Source organism: Sceloporus occidentalis, unplaced genomic scaffold, assembly GCF_023333645.1.
Source record: "Sceloporus occidentalis isolate IW3139 unplaced genomic scaffold, rSceOcc1.0.p SCAF_223, whole genome shotgun sequence".
Taxonomy (NCBI): Eukaryota; Metazoa; Chordata; class Lepidosauria; order Squamata; family Phrynosomatidae; genus Sceloporus; species Sceloporus occidentalis.
Genome location: NW_028317203.1, coordinates 1,210,569 through 1,235,464, shown reverse-complemented (window position 1 = coordinate 1,235,464; position 24,896 = coordinate 1,210,569). Strand labels below are relative to the sequence as shown.

General features: G+C 41.0%; 1 protein-coding gene across 1 annotated transcript; it reads left to right on the top strand.

Annotated features, from left to right (window-relative positions):
* Nucleotides 1–282: 282 nt before the first annotated feature.
* LOC149276965 (eukaryotic translation initiation factor 3 subunit M) lies at nucleotides 283–12,814 on the top strand. The gene is made up of 11 exons (XM_089503221.1): nucleotides 283–324; nucleotides 1,697–1,829; nucleotides 2,293–2,431; nucleotides 2,991–3,114; nucleotides 3,299–3,393; nucleotides 4,881–4,964; nucleotides 5,482–5,581; nucleotides 6,052–6,133; nucleotides 11,243–11,386; nucleotides 11,889–11,949; nucleotides 12,694–12,814. The coding sequence occupies exons 1-11, from the start codon at nucleotides 283–285 to the stop codon at nucleotides 12,812–12,814; spliced, it is 1,125 nt and encodes a 374-aa protein (XP_089359347.1).
* The last annotated feature ends 12,082 nt before the right edge of the window (nucleotides 12,815–24,896 follow it).

The following is a 24,896-nucleotide window of genomic DNA, read 5'->3' as shown; positions in this document are numbered from 1 at the left end:
TGCAGATCGCGGCTCAGGCAGCAGAATTCGTTTTATTGTAAAAGGTCTCCGGTGTGGGGTCGGGAGGCAGATACCGATGCACTCTGTGTCCGTTAATATCGCTATTTTCGGGTCCACGCAGCGCCGGATACCGCTACGCTACACCAGCAGCTATAGCTTTCATTGCCCGGCCCCATCTACTGAAAATGACATCATCAATGCTGCGCCTGACCCGGAAGTGTATGCCGGTTTCGCTCCTTTTCCGGTGCAGCTGCGGCGTGTGTTAGAGGGATCTCTGCCGCCATGAGTGTCCCGGCTTTTATCGATGTTACCGAGGAGGACCAGGTTAGGAAGGCAGGAGGGATGTAAGGGTTGTTTTTGGGAATTTGTAATCCCGAGTCCCCGGATACCCCGCTCCAGGCATGCGGGAGGACCATTTGCTTTTTGTAGGGAGAGGGGGGGGGGGGGGGCTAGCGTTAGAGAGCTCGGCACGTGGGCTTAATAGGAAAATATGTGAATAATATGCTCTTTTTGAAACTAATGTGACCTTTAAATGAGGGATCGGATCGCTACGCTTATCTTATTTCGTTCCCAATGAATGGTTTGTTATATTTTATAGCCAACAGCTGGAGAATAATTGTTACTCATTACACGTTTAGTAACAATGTATCAGTGCGAACCGTGTAACATATCTCAATAATGGAAAGTCTGGGAAATCCATTGCAACGAGTTAAACCTCTGTGAATAAAAACAAATGAAGTCTCTGCATTGTCAGTTCCTATTAGATTAATACCTTTTCCTACTTTGGAGTCCATCGTGGGATTTAGGGCAATAAATGTATCTTCTGGTCTTACTGTGACCATCACGTGACTATTTTTGGTTCCATGGTAGGAGGGAATCAAATCTGTCGCTTAGTTTGTAGGACTGGAAATCCAGTCCTGATATACCATAAAGGTACGGAGGGGCAGCTCCTGCTAAACGCATTGAAAGGGAAACACATACCAAATTGCCATAAAGCATCGGTTCAGCTGGGAGAGTCTCCCAGAATATCACATGATCAACAACAATGGCTGCCTCCAGGTCTGCAGATAAAGGGGATTTTTGTAGGACCATACGATGCTGACCTACATTACTGTATTTTATAGGAGAAACCATATTTTCCTTCCATGGTACTTGCCCTTTACGCCCGTTTTGCACGTCGGCTGTAATGAATATTATCGTGGTCCGAGGGCCCAGGTTTGCCGTTCCAGATGTGCCTTTAAAAAAAAAAAAAGTCTGGCAAATTATTTTATCTGTACAATAACTAGAAACGCTTTTGAACGCGTACAAAGGGCCAACGGAGATCAGCCTCCTAGAAAAGGAAGAGTCAATGTTCTAAATTGGACGTTATTTGCAGTTTTGTAGAAGTTAAGGGGATGTGTTACTATGCCAACCTGAAATTCAGCTATAACACTTTAAAAACTGTCTTTCTTTGTACAAAATATGCCATTCGTGTGTTGGTGCAAGAGGAGCAGCCAGTAACCCTTTAAATTGGCCAGTGGACAAAAATAATAATCCCCCGGTGCTGGAGAGGGCTAGTTGTTCATCTGCTCGTTAAAGATAAGGGGTGGAATTGTGTGCTCCCCCTCTCAGTAATGCTTAACCCTCACATTTGGGTTTGAATAATTCTATTTAATATTTTAATCGCTGTGTAAATAACTACCTCTCTTTGTAAAAGGCTGCAGAGCTCCGAGCTTACCTGAAATCTAAAGGAGCAGAAATATCAGAAGAGAACTCTGAAGGTGGCCTTCACATCGACCTGGCACAGATCATCGAAGCATGTGACATCTGCTTAAAGGATGATGATAAAGGTTTGCGTCTTATGCATCTTATAAAGTTCTGTTGTGTCCGCGGTGCAGTTAATATGTAATATCGCCTGTCGGGTAAGCGCTGGTTTGCGAAACGAATAACAAATGACTAAGTGATATGACAGGTGGATAATAATGATGGGTTTTTGGACCCCTGCTGAGTTGTACATGAGGGTGTCCGGTGATTAAAAATATCAGCTGCAGTATGATGTCAGACATGACTGACTGTCTAAATTGTTTACATTCTAAGTAAACAAAGTTTAATAAGTTTAGGGTATTCACTTGGTAAAAACAAACAAACAAACAAACAAGCAAGCAAAATAAAGGTTTGCACCGCTGCTATGACCTTTGCCGGTCACCGGTGGTCAACTATCTACTGAAGTTCTTTTTACTACATTTATTACCCGAGAAAAGCATCCATTGTTTGGGGAAGTTGGAATTCTGACTTTATATTGAATCTCCACAGATGTAGAGAGCATTATGAATAGCGTGGTTTCTCTTCTCCTTATCTTGGAGCCGGACAAGCAAGAAGCATTAATCGAAAGCCTGTGCGAGAAGCTAGTTAAGTTTCGGGAAGGAGAACGTCCATCTTTGAGACTGCAGCTGTAAGTTTCTTGGTTTCTTTATAGTCCTGGGCTGATCAGATAATTCTTGGGATCCTAAAAATTGTCTCCCTGACTATGAAAATATACTTTTGACCATGCTGGGGTCAAGGAATGACCAGCTCGACAGACATCCAAACGGTACTGGTCCACTAGGGGGCAGCGCACTTGTTTAACTTGGTTATGAAGGGGCACTCAAGCATTTTAGTGTGGATATTTTTATTCTATCTATTTTATTCTATCTGTCAAATATCTCAGGATGCAAAAAAAAAAAAGAAATAAAAAAAACAGAAACAAAAAAAACCCAAGCCAAGTAAATTCGTAATCCTCTTCATGTGTGTTTATTCCATCTTCTACGTAGATCATCCTAGTTGCCCAAAGAACACTTAGCATTTGTTTTTGTTTATTTAGAAGTAAAAATAGAACTTAAGAACCAAACAAAAATGTAAATGTAGAATGTTGCGTGTGGAAAGACTACATTGTCGTAAATTGAGAAGCAGAAAATGTGTAAGCGGATCAGTCTGCTTGGGATATACGATTTAGATTGTTGCCTGTGTTTCAGGCTGAGTAACCTGTTCCACGGAATGGATAAGAGTACCCCTGTCAGGTACACCGTGTACTGCGCTCTCGTGAAAGTCGCTGCTTCCTGCGGAGGGATAATCTACATTCCGACAGATCTCGATCAGGTCAGTACGTCCCGAGAAAACATTGCCGTCGGATTAGTTTAGTTTGACGCGATGGGAGAGAGAGTGTTTCATGCCTCTCTGGTAAACCGCCGGTTAATGAAGACTTAGAAACTGTTTATTCGGTGACCTAAATTACCACAGTGTGATGTCAGGTTAAACAAAATACATTCATCATTCATTCTAGGTCAGAAAGTGGATCACTAATTGGAACCTCAGCACAGAAAAGAAACACGTCCTTCTCAGACTCCTCTATGAGGCTCTTGTTGACTGCAAAAAAAGGTGCTTTATCTTCTAACGCATAGACGTGTCTGTGTCCTGGTACGATCTGTGCATTTCAGAAGCCTTGGGGTTAATATAGTGCACTGTGTTTAAATAACCTGTCACTTTTGTTGCAAGGCTTCCCTGCCCAGTCAGAGATCTGGTAAGGAAAGAGCTTGCTTTACGGTTTGGGATGTGCTGGATAACCCTTAACCCTTTGCGCGCTAATGCAGAGCAATGTTTTCCTCGCCATTAAGGTGCTCTAGGGTTATCAAGGACATTATGCTTTGGTAGCTCAGTTTGATGGTGTTGTCGGTGCTGTCCTGAACGCTGCTGAGCAAGCCAGATGTTTGCGATTTTTCTTACATATGGACTTCACACTTAAGAAAAACCTGTTTTTTATGACACACAGTGCAGACTCGAGGCAGCTGAGACCATTCCTAAAATACATGCGATAAGTGACTTGACTGCCTTTTAACTAAACGCAAGCATAAAGGGAGTTTGATGTATACCAAAAACGATGTCCTTTAATGCATTATGGCGTCTCTAATTATATTGCTTAATCTTTTTATGTGTTGGTAAAAAAGGGTATACATTAAAAATACTTTGCTCTTAGGGTTAACGTAATGCCTTTTAAGGAATGGGAACTGATTAGTCAGCATTGGTAGCGTAGGGTAGAATGACGGCAGGACTTTTGAGATGTGTTTGAGGACACATGACATGGCTTTAGCTACCTGTGTATGTGTGATGGATTATATACACACTTCCTTTCAGAAGTTTGGGGTCACTTAGAAATGTTCTAGGTTTTGAAAGAAAAGCAAACATTAAAATGAAGTGGATCGGAAATCCAGCGCAGACGGTGTAAAAGACTACCGTAACTGGAAAGGGGCTCATTTTTAATACAATATCTCTATGGATGCACGGAGGCTCTTTATCTCTCCCATCACTCCTGTGTTCCGATGCCACGTTGTGTTCACTGATCCCAGTTTGGGTTTTGAAGGCTAATTGATCGTTAGAAAACACTTCTGCAATTATGTTACAGCTAGAGGCTAGTGACCCCAAACTTTTGAACAGTGGAGTGTGTGTGTAATATATTTAAAATTTTGCTTATGCTTTGCTACTAACCCTTGTCGGTAAAGGAACATTGTTTCAGGAACATAATGCTTATTAAGGAACTCTCTCCTTTATTGTTAAAAATACTAACACTCTTTTACAGATATGCTTTATGGTATCTGTCACTCAACTTATTATTCTGTGCTTTGCAAATGAATGTGGCTACAAGCTGAACATGGAAAATTATTTTTCATCTAAAAAAAGAAAAGTGCAAACTCAAATTCTGTATATAATGTACGATGTATCTAAATATATCCCTCTAATTAGTGTGTTTTTTTAATTAGCAATGATGATGCTGATCCATTCAGGTACACCTCATTTTTCATTTCCCATTTATGTTGAATCTAAACCTGTATACTTGCTCTGGGACCTAATTAAACAATGTTTTATCGCAGTGACGAGGCAGCCAAGGTAATGGTGGAGCTGTTGGGGAGTTACACAGACGACAATGCATCTCACGCCCGTCTGGACGCTCACAAGTAAATGTCTATGTTTTTTCTTCATCGTTTAGTAGCGGAGTTCCCATTTTAGTAAATGTCTAGGACGATTAAGTGACTTTTTGTGGTCATTGTGATTATCCTTATTCTAAAAGTGCAACATAGTATGGCAGGCAGTATGTGTAATATAGTATGGCAGGCAGTATGTGTAATATGCACTATATATGTGATATAGTATGGCCGTATGTGTAATATGCACTATATATGTGATATAGTATGGCCGTATGTGTAATATGCACTATATATGTGATATAGTATGGCCGTATGTGTAATATGCACTATATATGTGATATAGTATGGCCGTATGTGTAATATGCACTATATATGTGATATAGTATGGCCGTATGTGTAATATGCACTATATATGTGATATAGTATGGCCGTATGTGTAATATGCACTATATATGTGATATAGTATGGCCGTATGTGTAATATGCACTATATATGTAATATAGTATGGCAATAATTTGAGCCTCACAATCTCATTGCTTCCTTCTAGGTGTATCGTGCGAGCACTAAAGGATCCCAAAACCTTCCTTCTTGATCACCTTCTTGCTTTAAAACCAGTTAAATTCCTGGAGGGAGAACTTATCCACGACGTAAGTTTCATATAATTGCATTTTCAACAGGTTTTCACTATCTATCTTTTTCTAATTGTGCCGGTATTTAACTTTTTAAATATTAATCATTGTGTGAGTTCAGCAGATGGGGGAATGCATTTGTAAAACCAACTTAAGTTCTATACCTGGAGCAATTACCATGGCGATGCCTCGAATGTTCATGCTAATTGCTACAGTTAGATCTAGAAATGATCTATTTAAACATAGCCAGAAAGTTTGTATTTTTTCAAATTTATTTAAAATGGAGCATTACTGGCATAATCTAGAATCACAAGTAGATGCGTTAAAATGTCTAAAGAGTAGATTTGTGCAGAGACCGCATCCCATCGTTAATAGACTAATTAAGAATACATATTTAGTATTACTGAAAGTATATAAAAAAAGGAGCTTTGCTTCTGGGTGATATCTTGAAATTTAAGTTCACTTTTATTTTATTTTTATTCTTTTAGCTTTTGACAATATTTGTCAGCGCGAAACTATCTTCGTATGTCAAGTTTTACCAGAACAACAAAGATTTCATTGATTCTTTGGGTAAGTAACTTAACTGGCTTTTTTATGGTTCTTTTTTAAATATTCAGATTTGAAATGTTGTGAATATTTTACTTTGTAAAACTAGTATTTAAAATGTATATAAAACAATGATTTCAATGGTTGTACACAATTTCAACGTGTTGGTAGGAGTGTGTGATTTATTGGGCGCGTGCCGTGAAGCGAGACCGTGTGTATTAATTTGTTTTTAATTTTGGGCATATAAATCTAACTCATAGAATGCGTTTTCATAAACTATAAATTTGCATTCAATTTTAGATTCTCTTGATGGAAAATTGTCCCATGTTAGTAGTTATGCTGAATAAATCTGGTTTAATTGGTTGTTTTTTTCCCCAAGAAAGAGATTACAAAAATAGGGTTTTAGTTTGACATTGCAGATCCGGGTCTTTAATAAAAGAATCCTGTTTTTAAGAGCCATGGATTCCTGATAAGGGGGTAAGGAGTAGAGATACATTTGGCCTGAATCTTATAATCTTGTATTTATTCACCAAAGTGAGTTGTGACTTAATCTCCCTGAATTCACTATGCATTGTAAAGGGTCATACATGGCCAATTTCCATACCAGGGAACTTTCCAGGGATTGACCCAGGGATTGCCGGGTGAAGCTCCGGTTCTCCGGGTCAAAACCCGAATCCTCCGGGTCGCGGGAGCGGGGTATTGACACGCCCATTATCCCTCTAAAAGGGCGTGTGTCCCGCCGATGTCAGCGGGATGTCCTGCCGACGTCACGGGACCACCCGCTGATGTCAGTGGGCAGTCCTGGCTGCGTCCGGCAAGGGAAGTCTCCGGGTAGCCGGAGACCAGAAGTTCCCAGATATGCCGATTTCTCTGCAGGATCCTGTAATGGGGCCAATCTAGCTATTGTTAAAAAAAAAAAAAAAAAAAAAAAGGGCTCACGGTTGGCCCTTTAATTTAAAATTAAGTCAGTGAGTTGACTGCAGCTCTCCTGCTAATGCAGAGTTCAGGGGATAAACCCCCATAGTGCGGGGGTTTATCTCATGACCAAGATGAAGTAAATTCTCTAGTATGTCCACTGCAGGGAATGCAGAAATATTAGAAATAAAAAGTCCCTTTTTGATGACATTTATTAAACAACCTTTACAGTAACATTTAGCGCAGAGCCACTGCACGACTCCATGGAGGGATCCTTCAAGGCTTAAAATAGCCAGTCGATAAATGTGGACACATTTCTTTTTTTAATTATAATATATTGGAATGTTTTCCTGCTTTGGCGTTTGAGGCTGTAAGCACTAATCAGCGAAAGGGTCAAAGACTATGCTTCAAGTCTACTTATTGTCTCTTTGAATGGATCCAGCTGGGACTCTGTGTTGTGATTCATTACATAGTATTGTTGTTTCGGTCCCATTTTTGAGTGAAATCAGCAGAAGGGAAGCGAGAAGAAAGTGCTGCAGAGTGTGCTGGTTTATACCGGAGACCCCAGTCGGACCCCGTTAATTTGTTTCGTAGCATGGATCCGTGTGATGGAATGTTAATGTCAGCAGCTCTTTATTTACACGCTATGGGAAGAGGGAGTAGTCATTAACACTTTGACGCTCCCCCGTTCATGTGTAATTGAGTGTTTCCAAAGAGCACGGGACCGTAAGCTATTGCATGCATTAAAATTACATTTTCCATATTGCCTTTTCTTTTCCTTTGGCCGGGGGTCAGAGCCGATGCCAGCCATGTTTAATGATGCGTTTCTGCAGCGCTGCTAAGGTGTTGACCACAACAGTGAGGCTTTTGGGAGTGTAAATACTAATGGCTGGAGATAATTAACTACTCCAGTTTTGCACAAACCAAATTAAGGGTCTGTCTCTTCCACCCAGACACCGGTATTATACTCTCTGGTTGGGTCCCACTATAACGGTGCATTAACCCTTCGTTCTGGTTCAGTGAATAGAAGATAGAAGAATGCTGGAAAGGATGGAAAAATGTATTTTACATTTTGGTTAAAGATCTCCTTATCATATAGAGTTACTGAGCCATTTGTTTTAATCTATGGGCACTGGCTGTATTACTGCTGTGATGTTTATACAGGTTCCTGAGACAAAGCTTTGGATCTCAGAGAATTACAGCCAAGACCCCAATACACTTTAATGGAAGGCAGGCGATGGACTGATAAGAGAAGCATTGAGTTATTGAAATAATATGAAAAATGTCTCCTCCGGTTAACGCTTCTCTACTCCTTATTGAAGCCCAGCGCAGGCTTTGATGGGTTATGATAATTTTGTAGTTTTCTGTGTTAACATCTATTATCAATATTAAACATATATAAACATTTTGAACAGAGGCTACTTTCAGTATAGGATTTTACCCCCTATAGCACTTAGGGTCTTTTAAGTGTCCTCTTTGCCCCAACAAAATATATATACCATATTTGCTCGATTATAAGACGAGGTTTTTTCCAGAGCAAATGCTCTGAAAAATACCCCTCGTCTTATAATCGGGGTCGTCTTATAATCGGACCTCAAATAGGTCTTAGGTCTGACTATGAGACTAAGATCCAGATCCCCCGCAGCGATGCAGGGGACCTGGATCCTCCTGTGTTATGCCCCCCCCACTTACCGGTGCTTCTGAGTCCCAGGTGCTTAGTCCGGGTAGCGTGTAGAGCTCTATGCGATTTGCGTGGAGCTCTACACGCTGCCCGGACTAAGCACCTGGGACTCAGAAGCACCGGTAAGTTGGAGGAGGGACTTTTAAATGGGCGGCATAAGGCATTTCTGGAGGCAGAGTGCTCTGTGAAATGCCTTTTAACCCCCTTAATGCCACTCTGCCCCCAGAAATGCCTTTTAACCCTCTATACGCCACTCTGCCTCCTGAAATGCCTTATACCTCCCTATATGCCACTCTGCCTCCTGAAATGCCTTATACCTCCCTATATGCCACTCTGCCCCATAATATGCCTTTTAACCCCCTAAATGCCAGTGGCATATAGGGGTATAAGGACATTCTGGAGGCAGAGTGGCACATAGGGGTCAAAAGGCATATCATGGGGCACAGTGGCATATAGAGGGTTAAAAGGCATATCATGGGGCACAGTGGCATATATGGGGTATAAGGCATTTCTGGGGCAGTGTGGCAAGCCTGGGGGCAGATGTGCATAACTGGTTGAAAAAAAAGGAAATAAAAACCAAAATATTTTTCTCAATCATAGCTTTTATAAAAAAAAAAAATTGTTACATGATAGTTTACATTGTTTACATGAATTAACATTTACTGGTAAAACTTTTTTCCTATAGGGTCATCTTATATTCAGGCTTTTTCTTTTTTTCCTAAATTTATAATCAGATTTTGGGGGGTCGTCTTATAATCAGGGTCATCTTATAATCGAGCAAATACGGTACTGTGTGTAAACTAAAGCTAACATTGTTTAATACAGAATTTTTACAGTTATCGCTCTCACACTTTGAGTGCTGGGGCTCAGGACATAATTGTGGGGGTCAGGACAATTTTCCTAGATTTGCTAGAGTTAGATTTAGATGACCGTATAAACAGTTTACATTCAAAGCAAAATGTACATTCAGTAACGTGATATAATGGTAAAAAAATATATATATATATATATACCACATACCTGCTCATGGAGCCCATATGTGTAGTAAGAATGCATAAGAAATGTATGTAAAAAAAAAAAATAAAAATACGCGTCCAGGTTCATTATTCTTATTTTTTTTTTTATTGTTTTTGAGAGAAGGGGTTTAGACAGTATGTGTTCGTGCAGGAATTTTTCCAGCCGGTCTCATTATTGATCAGCGGAAAACATGATGTTTGATCTCAAAAAACTATTTCCTGAAGCAAAAGCGTTCTTCCCAGATCAGGGTCTGGCTTTTACACAGCTTAGTGCAGTATTCATTGTGCTTCGCTCCACATGTTTACACGGACCACTTAAATCCCCACCGGTGACCATGAAATACACTCGTGGACTCTTCCACCGCAGACCAGATACTTGTAGAGAAGTTCTTACCGTCTGTCGGAGCGCTGGAGGCAGTCGTGCCCTCCAGTTATGGTTTCTTTTGATTACTAATTACAAGAGCGATAGAATTTATTGCCATTCTAATTGCTTTCGTGTATACACCATTATTCCGTGTACACAGCAATGTTTTATTTGCTGAAACGTAATTAGCTTGTTTGCTGCTGTTAATTAGTGTAGTGCGTGCTAATTGATTTTCTCTCTTAATTAATTGTACTTTTTGTTACGACAATCGGCTGGACCTTGTTTAGTGGCTGCGAGAACTTTAAGAGTGGCTTTAAAACTTAAGTGTCTTCCACGTTGCTTCAGTATTTGGTTTATGCGACTTACTGTCTTAATATCTTTCAAAACCACATTAACGCAATTAGTGTTCTACAGCAAAATCATTATTTTATTTAACTTTTTGGGACAAAGTGTTTTTATGGTATTGTTTTATAGTAGCCCTCTTTCAGTGTGTGTGTGTGTGTATATATGTATATATATGTGTGTATATATATATATATATATATATATATATATATATAATATTTTTCTTTAGTATTATGACCAAATGTCCTCTTTTAACGGTGATAATATATAAAATACCCGATTTGCTCAATTATAAGACAACCATGATTGAGACGACCCCCCAAAATTTGAATATTTAGGAAAAAAAGCCTGAATATAAGACGATCCTATAGGAACGAGTCGGCTGCGGGATACGCACAGACAACCTCAGCTGATGCCGGCACATCAGCCGGGGCTTATATGGTGAAGCACCGGAGGTCATGTGATGCTGGCGCTCTGTCATAGAAGCCCCCAGAGGACGTGCCGGTAGCAGCAGAGGCTGCCATAGTGGAGGATCCCGGTCCCCTGCAGCGCTGCGGGGCATCTGGATCTTACTCTTGTAATCAGACCTCTATTTGAAGTCTGATTAGAAGACGACCTCGAATATAAGACGAGGGATATTTTTCATAGCATTTGCTTTGAAAAAAAACCTTGTCTTATGATTGCCGCTCTTTTTTCACTTAATAAGCATGACTGGTTGAAGGGGCTCTTTGTTGATCTGATAATAGATGTATTTCTCTGATGGTTTGGTGTTCTGGTGGAAACCTAACATACCCAATCATGTGGATTTTTAGGCTTGTCACACGAGCAGAACATGGAGAAGATGCGGCTTCTTACCTTCATGGGAATGGCTGTGGAAAACAAGGAAATTTCTTTTGATACGATTCAGCAGGAGCTGCAGATCGGGGCTGATGATGTGGAAGCGTTTGTAATTGATGGTAAGTGATTCTCTTTGTATCGTAACATTAATTTGTATGCAGCTCATTTTGCGGTCTGAGCAATCGATAGACCATGTAATATAATAATCTGTATTATTACCTGGAGGTGACTTTTTGAATTCAAATTGTGTGAATTTGCAATGCTTATATATCAACGGATGGGGGGGGGGGGGGCAGGAGGGGATTTTATCATTTTAATTAAAAATGTGTTTAATGCTATGGAGTTTTAAAACTGTGGTGGCTTTTAGTGTGTTTGTATAAATATTGCAGATAAACTACCATTAATAAGCCGATAAAGATTTTTTAATGCCAACATGGGAAACGGTCCAAGAGAGAAACACCACCTCGCCTTAAAAAAGGACAACCCATGTATTTCACATCCAGGACGTATGAATTCCTGGTTTAAGATCCGCTATGAATCACAACATATAACCATGCTTTATACTGGAAATATTTCCTCAGTGATGTTTAAAATCTTATGTTTTCCTTTTTTTAATTCAAGCTGTGAAAACAAAGATGGTGTACTGCAAAATTGACCAGACGCAGAAGAAAGTTATTGTGAGGTGAGATGCCGAACTCTACTGCTGCTGTATTTTGCAAAAATATATATTTATTTCTCATAATATATGTTTCATCTTAGAAGCCAGGGTTGTTCACGTCATGTGCCTGTGGTTAAATGCTAGCTATTTATCATAATTTTATTAAAGTCCAAGCCTGATTGTGATTAGCTTATTTAATGAAAGTGTCCTATTTTCCAGCACATTTCACTTAATGACTCTAGTGGTGACCTGAATGTTAATTAGGCGCATGGCTGCAGCTACGACGAATTCTGCCACTTATACAAGCTAGGCCTTTTCAGCTGAGTCCCTGGTGTCTATTTACTACCAAAGGCTGCAGCATTTTAAAATATGGACAGTAATATAGATATATGGATGGAGATATATATATATATATATATATATATATATATATATATATATATATATATATATATATATATATATATATATATATATATATATAGAAATGAATAACTTTTGTATGATTAAACGGACTCTCCCCTAATGGTTCCGGTGCTTTTATTTGTCTGTTTGCTGCAGTTCAGGAGCTCTTGTTGTCCCGGAGAACAGGCTTCCTAACATTGCCCTTATTGTGCTCCTAATAGCAGCTGTTTCATACACCATTCTGAACCACACTGATGTTTTGAGCTCCCAGAGAATTATTCATGCTGTGATATGAACCTTTAAGAATTTAAATCTGGTGAATCTTTTAAATTGTTATTTATTGACTTTGCTTTTTCTTTTCAGTCACAGCACACACAGAACATTTGGAAAACAACAGTGGCAGCAACTATACGATATTCTCAACACCTGGAAACTTAACTTAAGCAAAGTGAAAACCAGTCTTCAAAGTATCTCTGACGCTTAACATTTTACCATGTTCTCTGAATCGCATTGGAACCGTAGTAACAATAGATTTCATTTTGTTACAAATTCCTCAATTTTACCTGCATTTGGTGTTTGTTATAAGACTTATTTTAAGTTGTCAGATACAATTCTTAGCAGTTAAAGGGCCAACTATAAAAAAATAAAATTAAAAAATATTTGCTTAAGATGGGAAAAATGTATACCATCTAATATAAAAATGGTAAAAAAAAAAAAAAGTTTTTTGTTTTTCTTTCAGTGTGTGTGTGTGTGTGTAAAATATATATATATATATATATATATATATATATATATATATATATATATTTATTATTCAGGGAGACTGTCAAGAAAATTCCCTACGTTAACTATGCATTATGCAGGGCCAGTGCTGTGAAAAGCTATATACACTTAGCTGAAAATAGCGTCTTCTGGTTGCTCCTCTCCAACCTGGGAAATGTCTCCCATCTTCCTTTTCTTGGAGCCTCTCCGTCGTTGGTTGATTAAAAACTTCTCAATTTCATTTATCTGCTCCTGTATGCTGATAGCAGAAGAATCCTTTTCTTTATCCGCTGGGGAGACTGGGAAGATTTTAGTTTTAAATAGGTCCTTGTAGCTAGTTGTACCGATTAGACTTTTGTCTTGCTTCGATGCTGAAGGTGTTTCAGGTTTCATAACCATTTTATACTGTAAGACACAACCATCAGGGTCAATGTTGCCTGTGCTTTGGCCTCTAAAACATGACTTAGGATATTCAAAGTGCTAATGTACAGACATACCAATATAAATCATTTGCCTTCTACATTAAATTTAGTTTTGAAATGGTTGCATTTCATTTAAAAAGGATAAAATTGTATACACAGATTAGCAGTTCTTGTTGGAATGAGAAAGATCATCTGCTTCACACTCCCCGCATGCTTCGTGACATTTAGCAGTACACAGTCCAGTCAATTCACTCGACCTAACGTAAACCAGCTTTTGCTACTAAAACCCGATTTCAAACCATTAACATGAATTATCTTTACTAATGTCAGATAAAGGTGTTCACTTCATACTCTCAGGCGCTCCTCCACCTCCCTAGAATTTGAAGTGGGCGCTGCAACATTTTAGCCAAACACGTTAGTTTATCCTTTGCCATACAAGATTACAGGCTCAAATTAATAAAATTAGCAATCAAATCGCACCTTGATTTGAAGTGAGTCATTTCATGAAGAATAAGCTTGTTGGCAGGCTGGTTAGCAACTTTTGTGTCTCATATAATATAAAATATATATATATATATATATATATCTCACCGCACACTCTGCAATAATGTGCATGAAAATCCCAGTAGATCAGCAGTTTCTGAAATATTCAGACCACCCCGTCTGGTACCAACAACCAACATGCCATGTTCAAAGTCACTAAAATCCCCTTTCTTCCCCATTTTGATGCTTGGTTTGAACTTCAGTAAGTTGTCTTGACCACATCTACATGCCTGAATGCATTGAGTTGCTGCCACGTGATTGGCTGATTAGCTATTTGTGTTAACTAGCAATTCAACAGGTGTACCTAATAAAGTGGCCAGTGTATGTATATATATATATATATATATATATATATATTTATTTATAGATATAAATGGGCCAAATATGAATCACATTTTTCGGTTAGTTTTTGGGCAACCAAAATTCAGTGGTGTTTTTAATTCGGGAACACGTTCACTCACACTCTAACCCTTCTATCTCCAATCTTCTATCTTTGTCGGCATCCCCATGGATATAACCTGGCAGGAACCTCTGCCAAAATGGTGGCGCATGCGGTCGCGTCCTCCAATGGAGAATGAGGACATCACCACAAGCGCCATCAGTTTGCCCTCTTTTGAACTTAGGCCAAGATGGTGGCGCTTGCGGTGATATCCTCTCCCACTATTGGAAGATCGGGTGGAGGATGCCACTGCAAGCGCTGCCATTTTGACAGAAGTTCACGTCGGGTTATATCCGTGGAGATGCGGACAAAGAGAGAAGATGAAGGTTAAGAGAAATTTAGACATTAAGAGACAGTGTACGAGTGTGAGTGAATATAGACCCACAAATTTCGTGGGAGACTGGCCATGTTTTCTGAATGCACAAGTCTATTATATATATATATATATATATATATGTAGTTTCAATGCAATATATATTATATATTGCAATAAAACAAGAGCAGTGGTGGTCTTAACACATACTATGGGGAAGATACAGCACATTGTTATTTATTCTTAAGCAGTTAAACTGAAATCTGCTACTGGCCAAAAAAGAGTTAAGCCTTCCATAGGTTATAAATGTAAGAAAACTGCAATAGTTTGATAATTATTGACCTACATTTTCAGCAGGGATGATGGACTCTTGAAATGTCTCTGCTATTGCATTCCATTTGGCGGTGTCGTCATTCATGGGCATTGTGTTGGTATTCATGGAAGAGCTGTCACCTACTTGACTCTTCGCCGTGTAACCTGATTGATATAAAAATCTGCTACCTCATAAGGACTTTGAGAAAGAAGCCCTACTGCAAATGAAGGAACAATAAACCTTTAATTATGTATACCTTGTAGTTATAGAGCAGCAGAGGGTCGGAGCCACCTCCTGTGTGGCTGGATTATTTTACCTTGACCTTTGCTATCCAGAAGAATCTCCCATGCCTTCCTCGTGAGTAAATTGTACATAAAATAATCTCAGAAAATCCCAGCAACATGACAAAGACATGCAGCGTTTTCCTTACTAATGTACTGGAGTATATCCTCATACCACCCTCATTATAAATCCGGTTTCCACAACTTTAAACTGGGGTGCAAACTACACTTACGGTAAAAGGGAAGATAACATTCAGCTCTCTGGTATCTATGGATTACATAGGGAAGAATTTTGATGCTTTTTTTTTGCCATGCATTAAAGGGAAACTCCAGCCATCAGGTACACTTTTAATGCATTATAGCTGAGGTCCCTTTCAATTTTCATTGTGCCCCCATTTTTTTTCTCTAAGCTAATAGAACCAAGGTTAGATTAACATGCTTAGTTCCTGTGACAGGGCCAGGCTAGCTGGCTCATGTGTCATATGAAGTTTAGCCGGGTCACGGAGCACTTTTGTGTCCGGTTCTGTATACTGTGACCCGGTAATATATTATATTGTGTTTATTGTGTAACCGGCCCAGAGACTGATGTGGATTCAGCCCCAGCCTTCAAAGAGACGATCCTATAATCTGGCTGGGGCTCTTAATCAGCCAACACAGCCCTGTCTGCCCAGCCGGCACCCGCACTACAGGGGGTATAACACAGGTGGGGGAACCCATTGTATTCTGTAATCCCCTCACCTGATACATCCCATGTATACTGATGGGATTTGTGATGGGATGTGGCTGATGGGATTGGGGGTTGGGTTCGGTACACATTGCATTGAGATTGTATAAAGTTCTGTGTGTTTGTAATAAAGAGAGTTCTTCTTGGTTTACTACGAATGGTGGTCTGGATGATCCGTGGATAGCTGAGTGCGATCCGTATGAGGGACTGACTGGTGATTCCTCAGCCCTCAAACAGGGGTACCCAGCCTTGGGTACGGTGACCCTGTAACATTGGTTGGCAGCGGTGGGAAGAATCCCACGACTTGGGTGAAATCCAAACCACCAACTGGGATTGCAGACGAGAGACACCAAGAGAGCTCCTGGAGGTTTGTAGCAAAGGAAAGGCTACTCTGATTGCGGACTGCAGAGAGATGGACCGGCACCAGGATGCCCCAGAGGAGAGCCTCGGACTAAGTGCTCTACAAAAGAACATTCTATGGCACCTATCCCTGTACCCAGGAGGGGCTACATCGGAGCAAGTGACGGCGGTGATTAAAATGTGTCACCAGGAACTGAGCCAGAGTGGGTCTGTATCTCCCAGACTAGGGGAACAGAACACCAAAATATCATACCAGAATATCCAACCCTTCCGAGAACCAGAGGGTGAGACAGACCGGGTTACAGCCGAGGTGTGTGAGCTGGAACACCAGCAGTGGCAGTTAGAGTCTGCGCCCGCAGACTGGAGGGATGATTTCTCCCATCCCCACTTCGAATCATACTGGGCACAGTACTGGACAATGTGGGATCTACGAGTTCCACTCCTGGGGGAGAACCCGTTGCCGGAGTGGGAAGAAGAATTGAGAGGTCTCATATATGCAGAGCTCGACCTCCAGAGCCGCTACCAGGGATTCTCCCAGCAGTTAGCAGGTGAAGACCACAGCGACCCTCTAATGCTGTATAGCCCCGTCGACCCAGGACTGATATATGATGCCTTCCAATTTGACTCGTCCTTCGGAAGCCCCTGCCAGTACCGCAGGGATACAATCTGGGTCAACCGTGCAGAAGTCCTGGTTTATGCTATTCCCCCCGAGCTGGAGGCTGTTATGGATTGCCTGGTCCAAGAGGAATGGCAGCTCGAGAGGGACTATAAAGAATTGCTGCGGAGAGTGGAGCTCCAGGAGTTCCAAGGAGACTGGGAGCATGGTACTACAACTTGCGGGAGTGGGACCGAGGTCCTCTTCACCTACTCCTCGGCCCCTGCCCTGGCGAGAAGAACCGAGGTCCTCGCCAGCAAAAAGAAGCGGAGGAGGAAGCCAAAAGCTCCGACCCATGTCCTCACCAACAACCCTGGCTGCTCTACCCCGGCAGAAGAGATGACTGTCCCCACCGCCCGAGTAAGTGGCACAATCCCCCTCACCAAACCCTTATCTATGCCCGTAGAAGCCAGGGCCCCAGATTGTCCCCCTGATTTCCTGAGTGTCCTGGGAGAAGCCCGGGTCACTGCCCCAGAGGTTCCCACTGAAGTCCCCGGTGACCCGGTAGAGGCACCGTTCCCCGACCTAGCGAGGACGCCAGAGGGGCTGCCGAGTTCCCTGGGTCCTCTCAGTAGCCTGGCGCAGGCCCTGGTTCCTATCCCTGTGTTCTCCGAAGTGATCCCTGGTTCCCCAAGTGTCCTCCTAGAAGCCCAGGTCACTGTCCCAGAGTGTTCCTCTGACTCTCCCCGTGCCCAGGCAGAGGCACCTGTCCCAGAGAGGAAGATCGAGGGTCTGCTTAACCCTCCCGGTGGTCCAGTATTGGCACCTGTCCCTGCCCCGGAGTATTCCCCTGGGTCCCCTGAGTACCCCGCAGAGCTGCTTAGCTCACCCAATAACCCTGTAAGGGCACCTGTTCCTGTCCCAGAGTGTCCCCTAGGTCACTCCAGTGTCCCGGTAGAGGCCTCGCTTACTACCTCTACGTGTTTCCCTGGTTCCCCGAGTGCCCCCGGCCCGATCAGCAGGGTTTTCCTTCCATGCAACCACCCTGGCCTGGCAGCTGCCCCAGACTCAGTTCCCAAGACTAGGGAGCAAGAGTCTCCAGGTGCCCCTGTTACCCCGGTGAGGGGGATAGCCATGTGCCCCCGGCTGAGCTGGGACCGTCCTCCAATTCACAGAGGACTACTGACTATCCTTTTGGGCAACCAGGGCCCTGGCCCACCTTCAATGGATGATTCTGACAAAGGGGGCCATGAACTAAGGCCTGCACCTGTGAACTTTGTCCACTCGGACAGCCTGCAGCAGACCCGTGTGGATCTGCCTGGTCTGCCGGACCGTTGGTCAAGGGGGAGATCTGTGACAGGGCCAGGCTAGCTGGCTCATGTGTCATATGAAGTTTAGCCGGGTCACGGAGCACTTTTGTGTCCGGTTCTGTATACTGTGACCCGGTAATATATTATATTGTGTTTATTGTGTAACCGGCCCAGAGACTGATGTGGATTCAGCCCCAGCCTTCAAAGAGATGATCCTATAATCTGGCTGGGGCTCTTAATCAGCCAACACAGCCCTGTCTGCCCAGCCGGCACCCGCACTACAGGGGGGATAACACAGGTGGGGGAACCCATTGTATTCTGTAATCCCCTCACCTGACACATCCCATGTATACTGATGGGATTTGTGATGGGATGTGGCTGATGGGATTGGGGGTTGGGTTCGGTACACATTGCATTGAGATTGTATAAAGTTCTGTGTGTTTGTAATAAAGAGAGTTCTTCTTGGTTTACTACGAATGGTGGTCTGGATGATCCGTGGATAGCTGAGTGCGATCCGTATGAGGGACTGACTGGTGATTCCTCAGCCCTCAAACAGGGGTACCCAGCCTTGGGTACGGTGACCCTGTAACAGTTCCCTAGTCAAAAAGACTACAGGAGCCTTTAAAACTTCTTTATAGGTGAGGAGTGGGACACAAGAATAAAAGAAATGGAAAGGATAGCATTAAGATAAGCAGAGCTGCAATTAAGCGTCTTTTGCTTCCTACCTTGTCCTGCTGCGTGAAATGGGGCACTAGGTAAAATATGTTACTTTAGGATCTTTGCTGTCTGAGCATCATTTAAATTACCTGTTGGCAAACCTTTTACTTTAGCCAGATCAGTGCATTTGTCTTTGGGTGCACTCATTCCTTGTGGGTCTGTTGTTTCCCATTTCAAATCTGGGGGTGACTTTACTACTTCTGCAGGGCATCCCAAAAGGGGTGCTTCTCCCATTGCCTCTTTTGTGTAGCTATCACAATCCTTCAGTTCATCCTGAGCTGAGCAGTGTTTTCCATCTTTATTTCCTATTTCAGTGCTTTGCGCTTTCTCCTGACATAGAGCAGCATTACGTTCAGCACACCGCTTAGCTTTGGTTGTTGTGTTTGATCTATCCACGCTTCCGTCGTTGCTCTCTGTAGTCTGTGATGTGTGCAGGGTGATGTTTCCGGCCGCGCCATCAGGATTCACAGCACCTCTTGGCTTTTCAGAAGCCTGGCTATTGTCTGGGGGTTCTCGAGCAATCTGCGAAGGGATATTATTCTGTAGTTCTTCACTGCCGATAGGGTTATCGGTTGGCAATGGAAATACAAAACAGTCATTCTGCCGACTCAAAATTTCGGTCCTTATTCCTGGCATCATTTTGATAGCATTATCTTTATCCCTAGGTGAATAAGAAAGTGCAGAAGATTCACTACAATCGGTGTTATTGGTACATTTAACTTCAACAACCTCACTGTCAAAGTTCATTGCATTTCCCTCATCTATGGAATTCTGTTTACATGGAAGTGTATCAGTACACAGCGCATCTGTTCCTTTGTCTGCCACATAAGTTGGATCTTTAGTCTTTTGTTTACTGTAAACATTTTGACAACCATCTCTTTCTATAGCTGCCATTCCCTGTTTCTGGACTTGATAACTGTTTCCATCCTGCCTGGTATTCCCAATCTGACCGTCCTCTTTCATTAATGTATTCTGGTTAGCTGGTTGCTTTGTGGGTTCAGGAAAAAATCTGGATTCTTGTTTTTTGGACTCATTTATAAAGACACCTTCATTAGTCTCAGAAACGTCTTCCTTATCAATCCCAATATAAACCCCTTTATTTGTAACATCTGCAGATTTATGATGGCTGGAGTCTGTAAGCAGACTTGTCTCGCTGGAGACAGCCAATGGTTTATTATTGTCTAGCAACATCTTGACAGATCCCACAACGACTTGAGCTTCTCTTATGCATCCAGGATCACAGTCTGCATGTTCATCACTTTTACTTAAACAGATTCCATCCACTCGGATGTTTTCCGTGAATTCAGTCTCACAGCGTGTTATGCTTTCTGGAGAATTTGAAGCCTTTGCCGTGTAGTTCTTGTGACTGGGTTCATCGTCCATGTCAGAGACACTTGCAGCATCTGTTAAATCAGAAACACTTTGAAGCCCAGAAGAATCTGTGTAAAGGAAAAATAGAGCTATTTAAAAAGTGCAACTATAAGCTGATGATATAGTTAGATTTAAAATCTTCCTTGCAATATACTTTTTTATATTTGTGCCTAATTACCGGAAAAACTGAGATGTACTGTATTGTAAATGTAGATATGTGCCCTGAAATTAAGAAACATTTTGACTATTACGTATTACAGTCCAATATTGCAAACCTCTCTGTAACGCTCTTGGTTCCCAACAAAGAAAATGTTCTGAAATGGATCAGTGGAACGGGATACAGTACCAAAAGAAAACAGAGGAATCTAGTTATCTGATCTATGAATACGGCAACGTATTTACTGGCATTGAGTAAATACATTTTTTTCCCCCAAACCACTTGTATGCGAAAAGCAATATATTTCCTTAGGAAACAGTCATGATCCTTTAATGATATGTGTGTTATGATCACAGAGAAGAAGCTAAGTTTGTATCTGGTTCTATTTAACTGCATACATATAGTAGAATGACACTGGACAAACTGTTATATAGGAACATTACTAGGGGTTACTGCCCAATGATTGTTTATGAGAGTTTGATATGTAAAAAGGATGACATCATCGCTGTTCTGAATTTACTACTATAGGAACACACAGAAAGAACCCTGACAAGCGTCATGCAAGGGCTATTTAGAATTATTATTATGATTATTATTGTAGAACCCAAACCAAGTAATTAAATTAGGTCCATGAATTCAACTCTGGACAATGAAGCCTCGCTGCTCACAGATACCTGCTTAAAGATCAATGAAATCCTAAAGGGCCCTTGTGATTAAGGATCTGTATGACGGTGGGACTTGATTATAACGGATAAGTAATAAAGAGGGGTACAATAAAGAGAGAAGGACATAACATTTTTTAAACTCTCAAAAGACAAATATCTCTTATCCATGTGTGTATGTATTGTACCATAAATACATTACCGCCAGATCCTGCAATTTTGGAGCCCTCTCTGCTCAGCGTGTCTTTAGATGTCTGAAAAACAACACAGGAAAGAAATGTGTTTAATTCAGAAGCCGTCATATTCTGCGCTCAGGATATACATTTTAGCAAATTCAGTGTCAATAGTCATTTTTTAAAAATTGCTTAGTTGATGCATTTGTATCTTCACGCAAGTACAAAAGCAACGACAAAAATGTTTTCTGGTACTGAAAGAGTATAACGCAGAATATCTAACCCACTGGACAGGGGGTAAGAGCCAAGGCAGATGTCCCCTTTTGCTAATAACCTCATTGAGGCATTAGTGGAGTTAACAAAGGCCAAATGTTTATTGAAAACACAACAAACGATGACATTTGTCATCAACATTGGTCACCATTGGTCAGGGAACAAATGCTCTTCCCATGTTGGTTTTTTTCCATACTGGAGTACCCAGCGCATCAATGTACGACCGGGGCATCCCCAGGGACGCCATCTACGGGGTGGATGGTGGGGCTGTCCACCTAGAACCAGCCCCTGCACAAGTGCAGAATGTCCTGAGACCCGCCAGACAACAAAGCAAAGCAAAGGGATGTTGTAAGTGATCCAAAAAAGAGGCCTAGCCCTGTTGCTTATGAAGGTTCTGTTAGCACCTCCACCCCCCACAACTGCCCCAACAGAATCAGCCCAAACTACCGTATTAACCAGACCATGCCCTGGCCCTCCCCGCCATTTTGGCCTGGGCAACTAAAGATGCTGACCATTTCTTATTCTGTCCTAGAAGTCCTCATGCTTTAGATACACCAGGAGATGGATCTTCTCCTGTATTTCTGTGCTGGATGGAGAAAGCTACACATATTTGCATTCTGCCAACACAGCACACGTTCTACCTTTATTGTAGAGACTTGCAGGCACGTTATAGAGGGATCATGCTGGTTATGAGGTGACACGTAATTCTGATCTATTACACACTGTGCTCAGTAATGAAAGAATAAAGTACAAGTGAAAAAGACATTTCACCACATTTACGTCACAAAAAAATACATATTTCAAGGATAACACTAAAAACATAGCCAAAACTGCCAAAAGATGCCCTTCTGCAATATTCTTAGAATAGAAGTTTTAAGTTAACTTTATGAATAGTTATTTTCATATACAATATAAGATTGCAGCAGAAACAATGAGGCAGAAAGGCTACATAAGAGAAAAGAAACAACTATTTCAACCCGCCAGTGAATCCGGGTATAATAAATCCAAAACATTGTCACTTATACAATTACCTGCATCACAGCAACGTTTTTATTATTTTGACACTGGTGAACATAGAGCTCACTGGGACATTCTTGCGAGGCTTTATATGCTTTTTTCATTGATTCTAATTCTTTAACAACTGTATTAATCTCCATCTTCATACTCTCTTCCTGCAATCAATGTACAACACAAAGCCCGTAAATCATCTGTTTATTAAAGATTTTCCATTCGAGATTCTGGCAGAAATAGTACGGTTAGGGCTTTAATAAAGCGACAGAAATGTGCAGGTAGGCACGTTACATCAATTGTCAGTGTCATAACAATCAAGAATAATGGTACAAAGTCTAATAGTCTTTTATAAATAATACAACCCATACTGTTTGAAGGCATCCATTGAGCCAATGCCCCCGAAGTTCTCTTTCATACCGGGCAAGTCATCTGTCCCCAGTTACACACAGTATGTGCTAAAAATGATCATCTGACCACTAATCATACAGCATTTATATGTGACTCTGACATGATCCTCTGCAGACTATCCATAGGCACATACTTTAGCATCATTAAATTATTTATCCAAACTACCCACATGTTGTCTGTTTCAATTACCTGATATAAGATATCAGAAAAAGGACCCCATACTTTCAAACTCGACCAAGAATGGATTTGGCTAGTTCATGTAGTCATAATCATCTATTACACCCGCAGGAAGGTAGCTACTAAGACATGTGCGTACTTCTTAGCACAACTATTTTCTTTCCAGTTATGAATGGGTTGTGGGAGCTGATTTTGGGCAGATTTCTTTCAGTTTTTCCATTTGCCATTCTGAGCTGCCTATCTTGTTTGTCTGAGTTTAAAATCCTACAAGATTGTTATGGGAGCAGCAGAGAACTCAATAAACTACATAAAATGCGTTCCAGCTGCCCTAAAGACAGGAGTGTCCAAAAGACGGAGTGATAAAACCTGTTGAACGGGAGAGAATTATTATTTTTTTGGTATGTGATTTTAAGATACATTTTCTAGTGGCCCAAGCTACCTAAATCTCTCTCTATTATACAAAGGCCCTGTGGACATATTGATTTTTCAAGGCCCACGGTCTTATTCAAAGGAAAAAAGTAGACCCTGTAAAGCTTTGTTTTTCAAATAAAAATCTTTAATATAGATTCATATTTGAGAGAAGGAGCTGGGGAGTTGGTGGTGAGGAGGAATAATGTGGTTCGGAAGTGGTTTATTCGTTATGGGTACATGTATCTTAGGAAGCTTACAATTTTTACATTAAAAGAATCTAAAATATAGATGTATTTAATAATGGACTTTACTGATTCACTCCAGGTTTCAATTTAATTAAAAGACGTTTGTCTCGATTTGAAGTTTGATTTACCTGGGATAACAACCACAAAAAAACAAAAATACAAATACAAATGTATTACGTCCAAAACAGAAAATACACTCAACCCAGAGGTATTTGTGCAAAATATGAAAAGAACCCCAAAAATGTTTTTCCTCTACCTGTGTTTTCCATGTTACCAAAGCTTTCTCAAGCTCACTCTGAACAGCAAAGAACTTTTCTTCATTTTCTCTTGCCTTTGCCCTTTGAAGCTCATTATCTCTTTCAAGGGTCTGCAATAAAATTAATTATCCAAAAAATAATCAATATCACATTAATGAATTTTGATGTGTTTTATGCCGCCTGGGTCTTTGTTTCTAACATGCTAGAAGTGCCACACAGATCAGTGATAATGTGCTACCAACAATAATTTTCATAAATTAACAGAAAGGTGCTTATAGTTTAGTTAACAGCAAACCGGGGGGAGTTTATAGAAAAGAAATGGCTATAAAAGGATATAAAAACACTTTGCCATTACTCTGATTCACTGCAATGGGTTTTAATGTGCTGAAGAAAAAAAACTAATAGAACGAGCAAAGGCAAGAGGTCTGAAATGGAGCACCGAGCTATCTGAAAATAATGTTAATAACAAAGAATAAAAGGCAATAAATGAAATTAGTTTGGTGTACTAATATTAGAGCGTAATGCATAATGACTGCATGGACTATCCACATCATCAAACATCCGTGTTCACTTGTACTATTCCCATTTAAATTCTGGAAATTCTAGACACAAAAGGTACACTTAAGGAGACCTTTCCCTGTG

Coding starts and splice junctions, on each gene's coding strand:
- LOC149276965 (XM_089503221.1), top strand. CDS start 283: ATGAGTGTCCCGGCTTTTATCGATGTTACCGAGGAGGACCAG. Junction 3,394..4,880: donor CTTGTTGACTGCAAAAAAAG/GTGCTTTATCTT, acceptor GTTTTATCGCAG/TGACGAGGCAGCCAAGGTAA. Junction 11,387..11,888: donor GGAAGCGTTTGTAATTGATG/GTAAGTGATTCT, acceptor TTTTAATTCAAG/CTGTGAAAACAAAGATGGTG.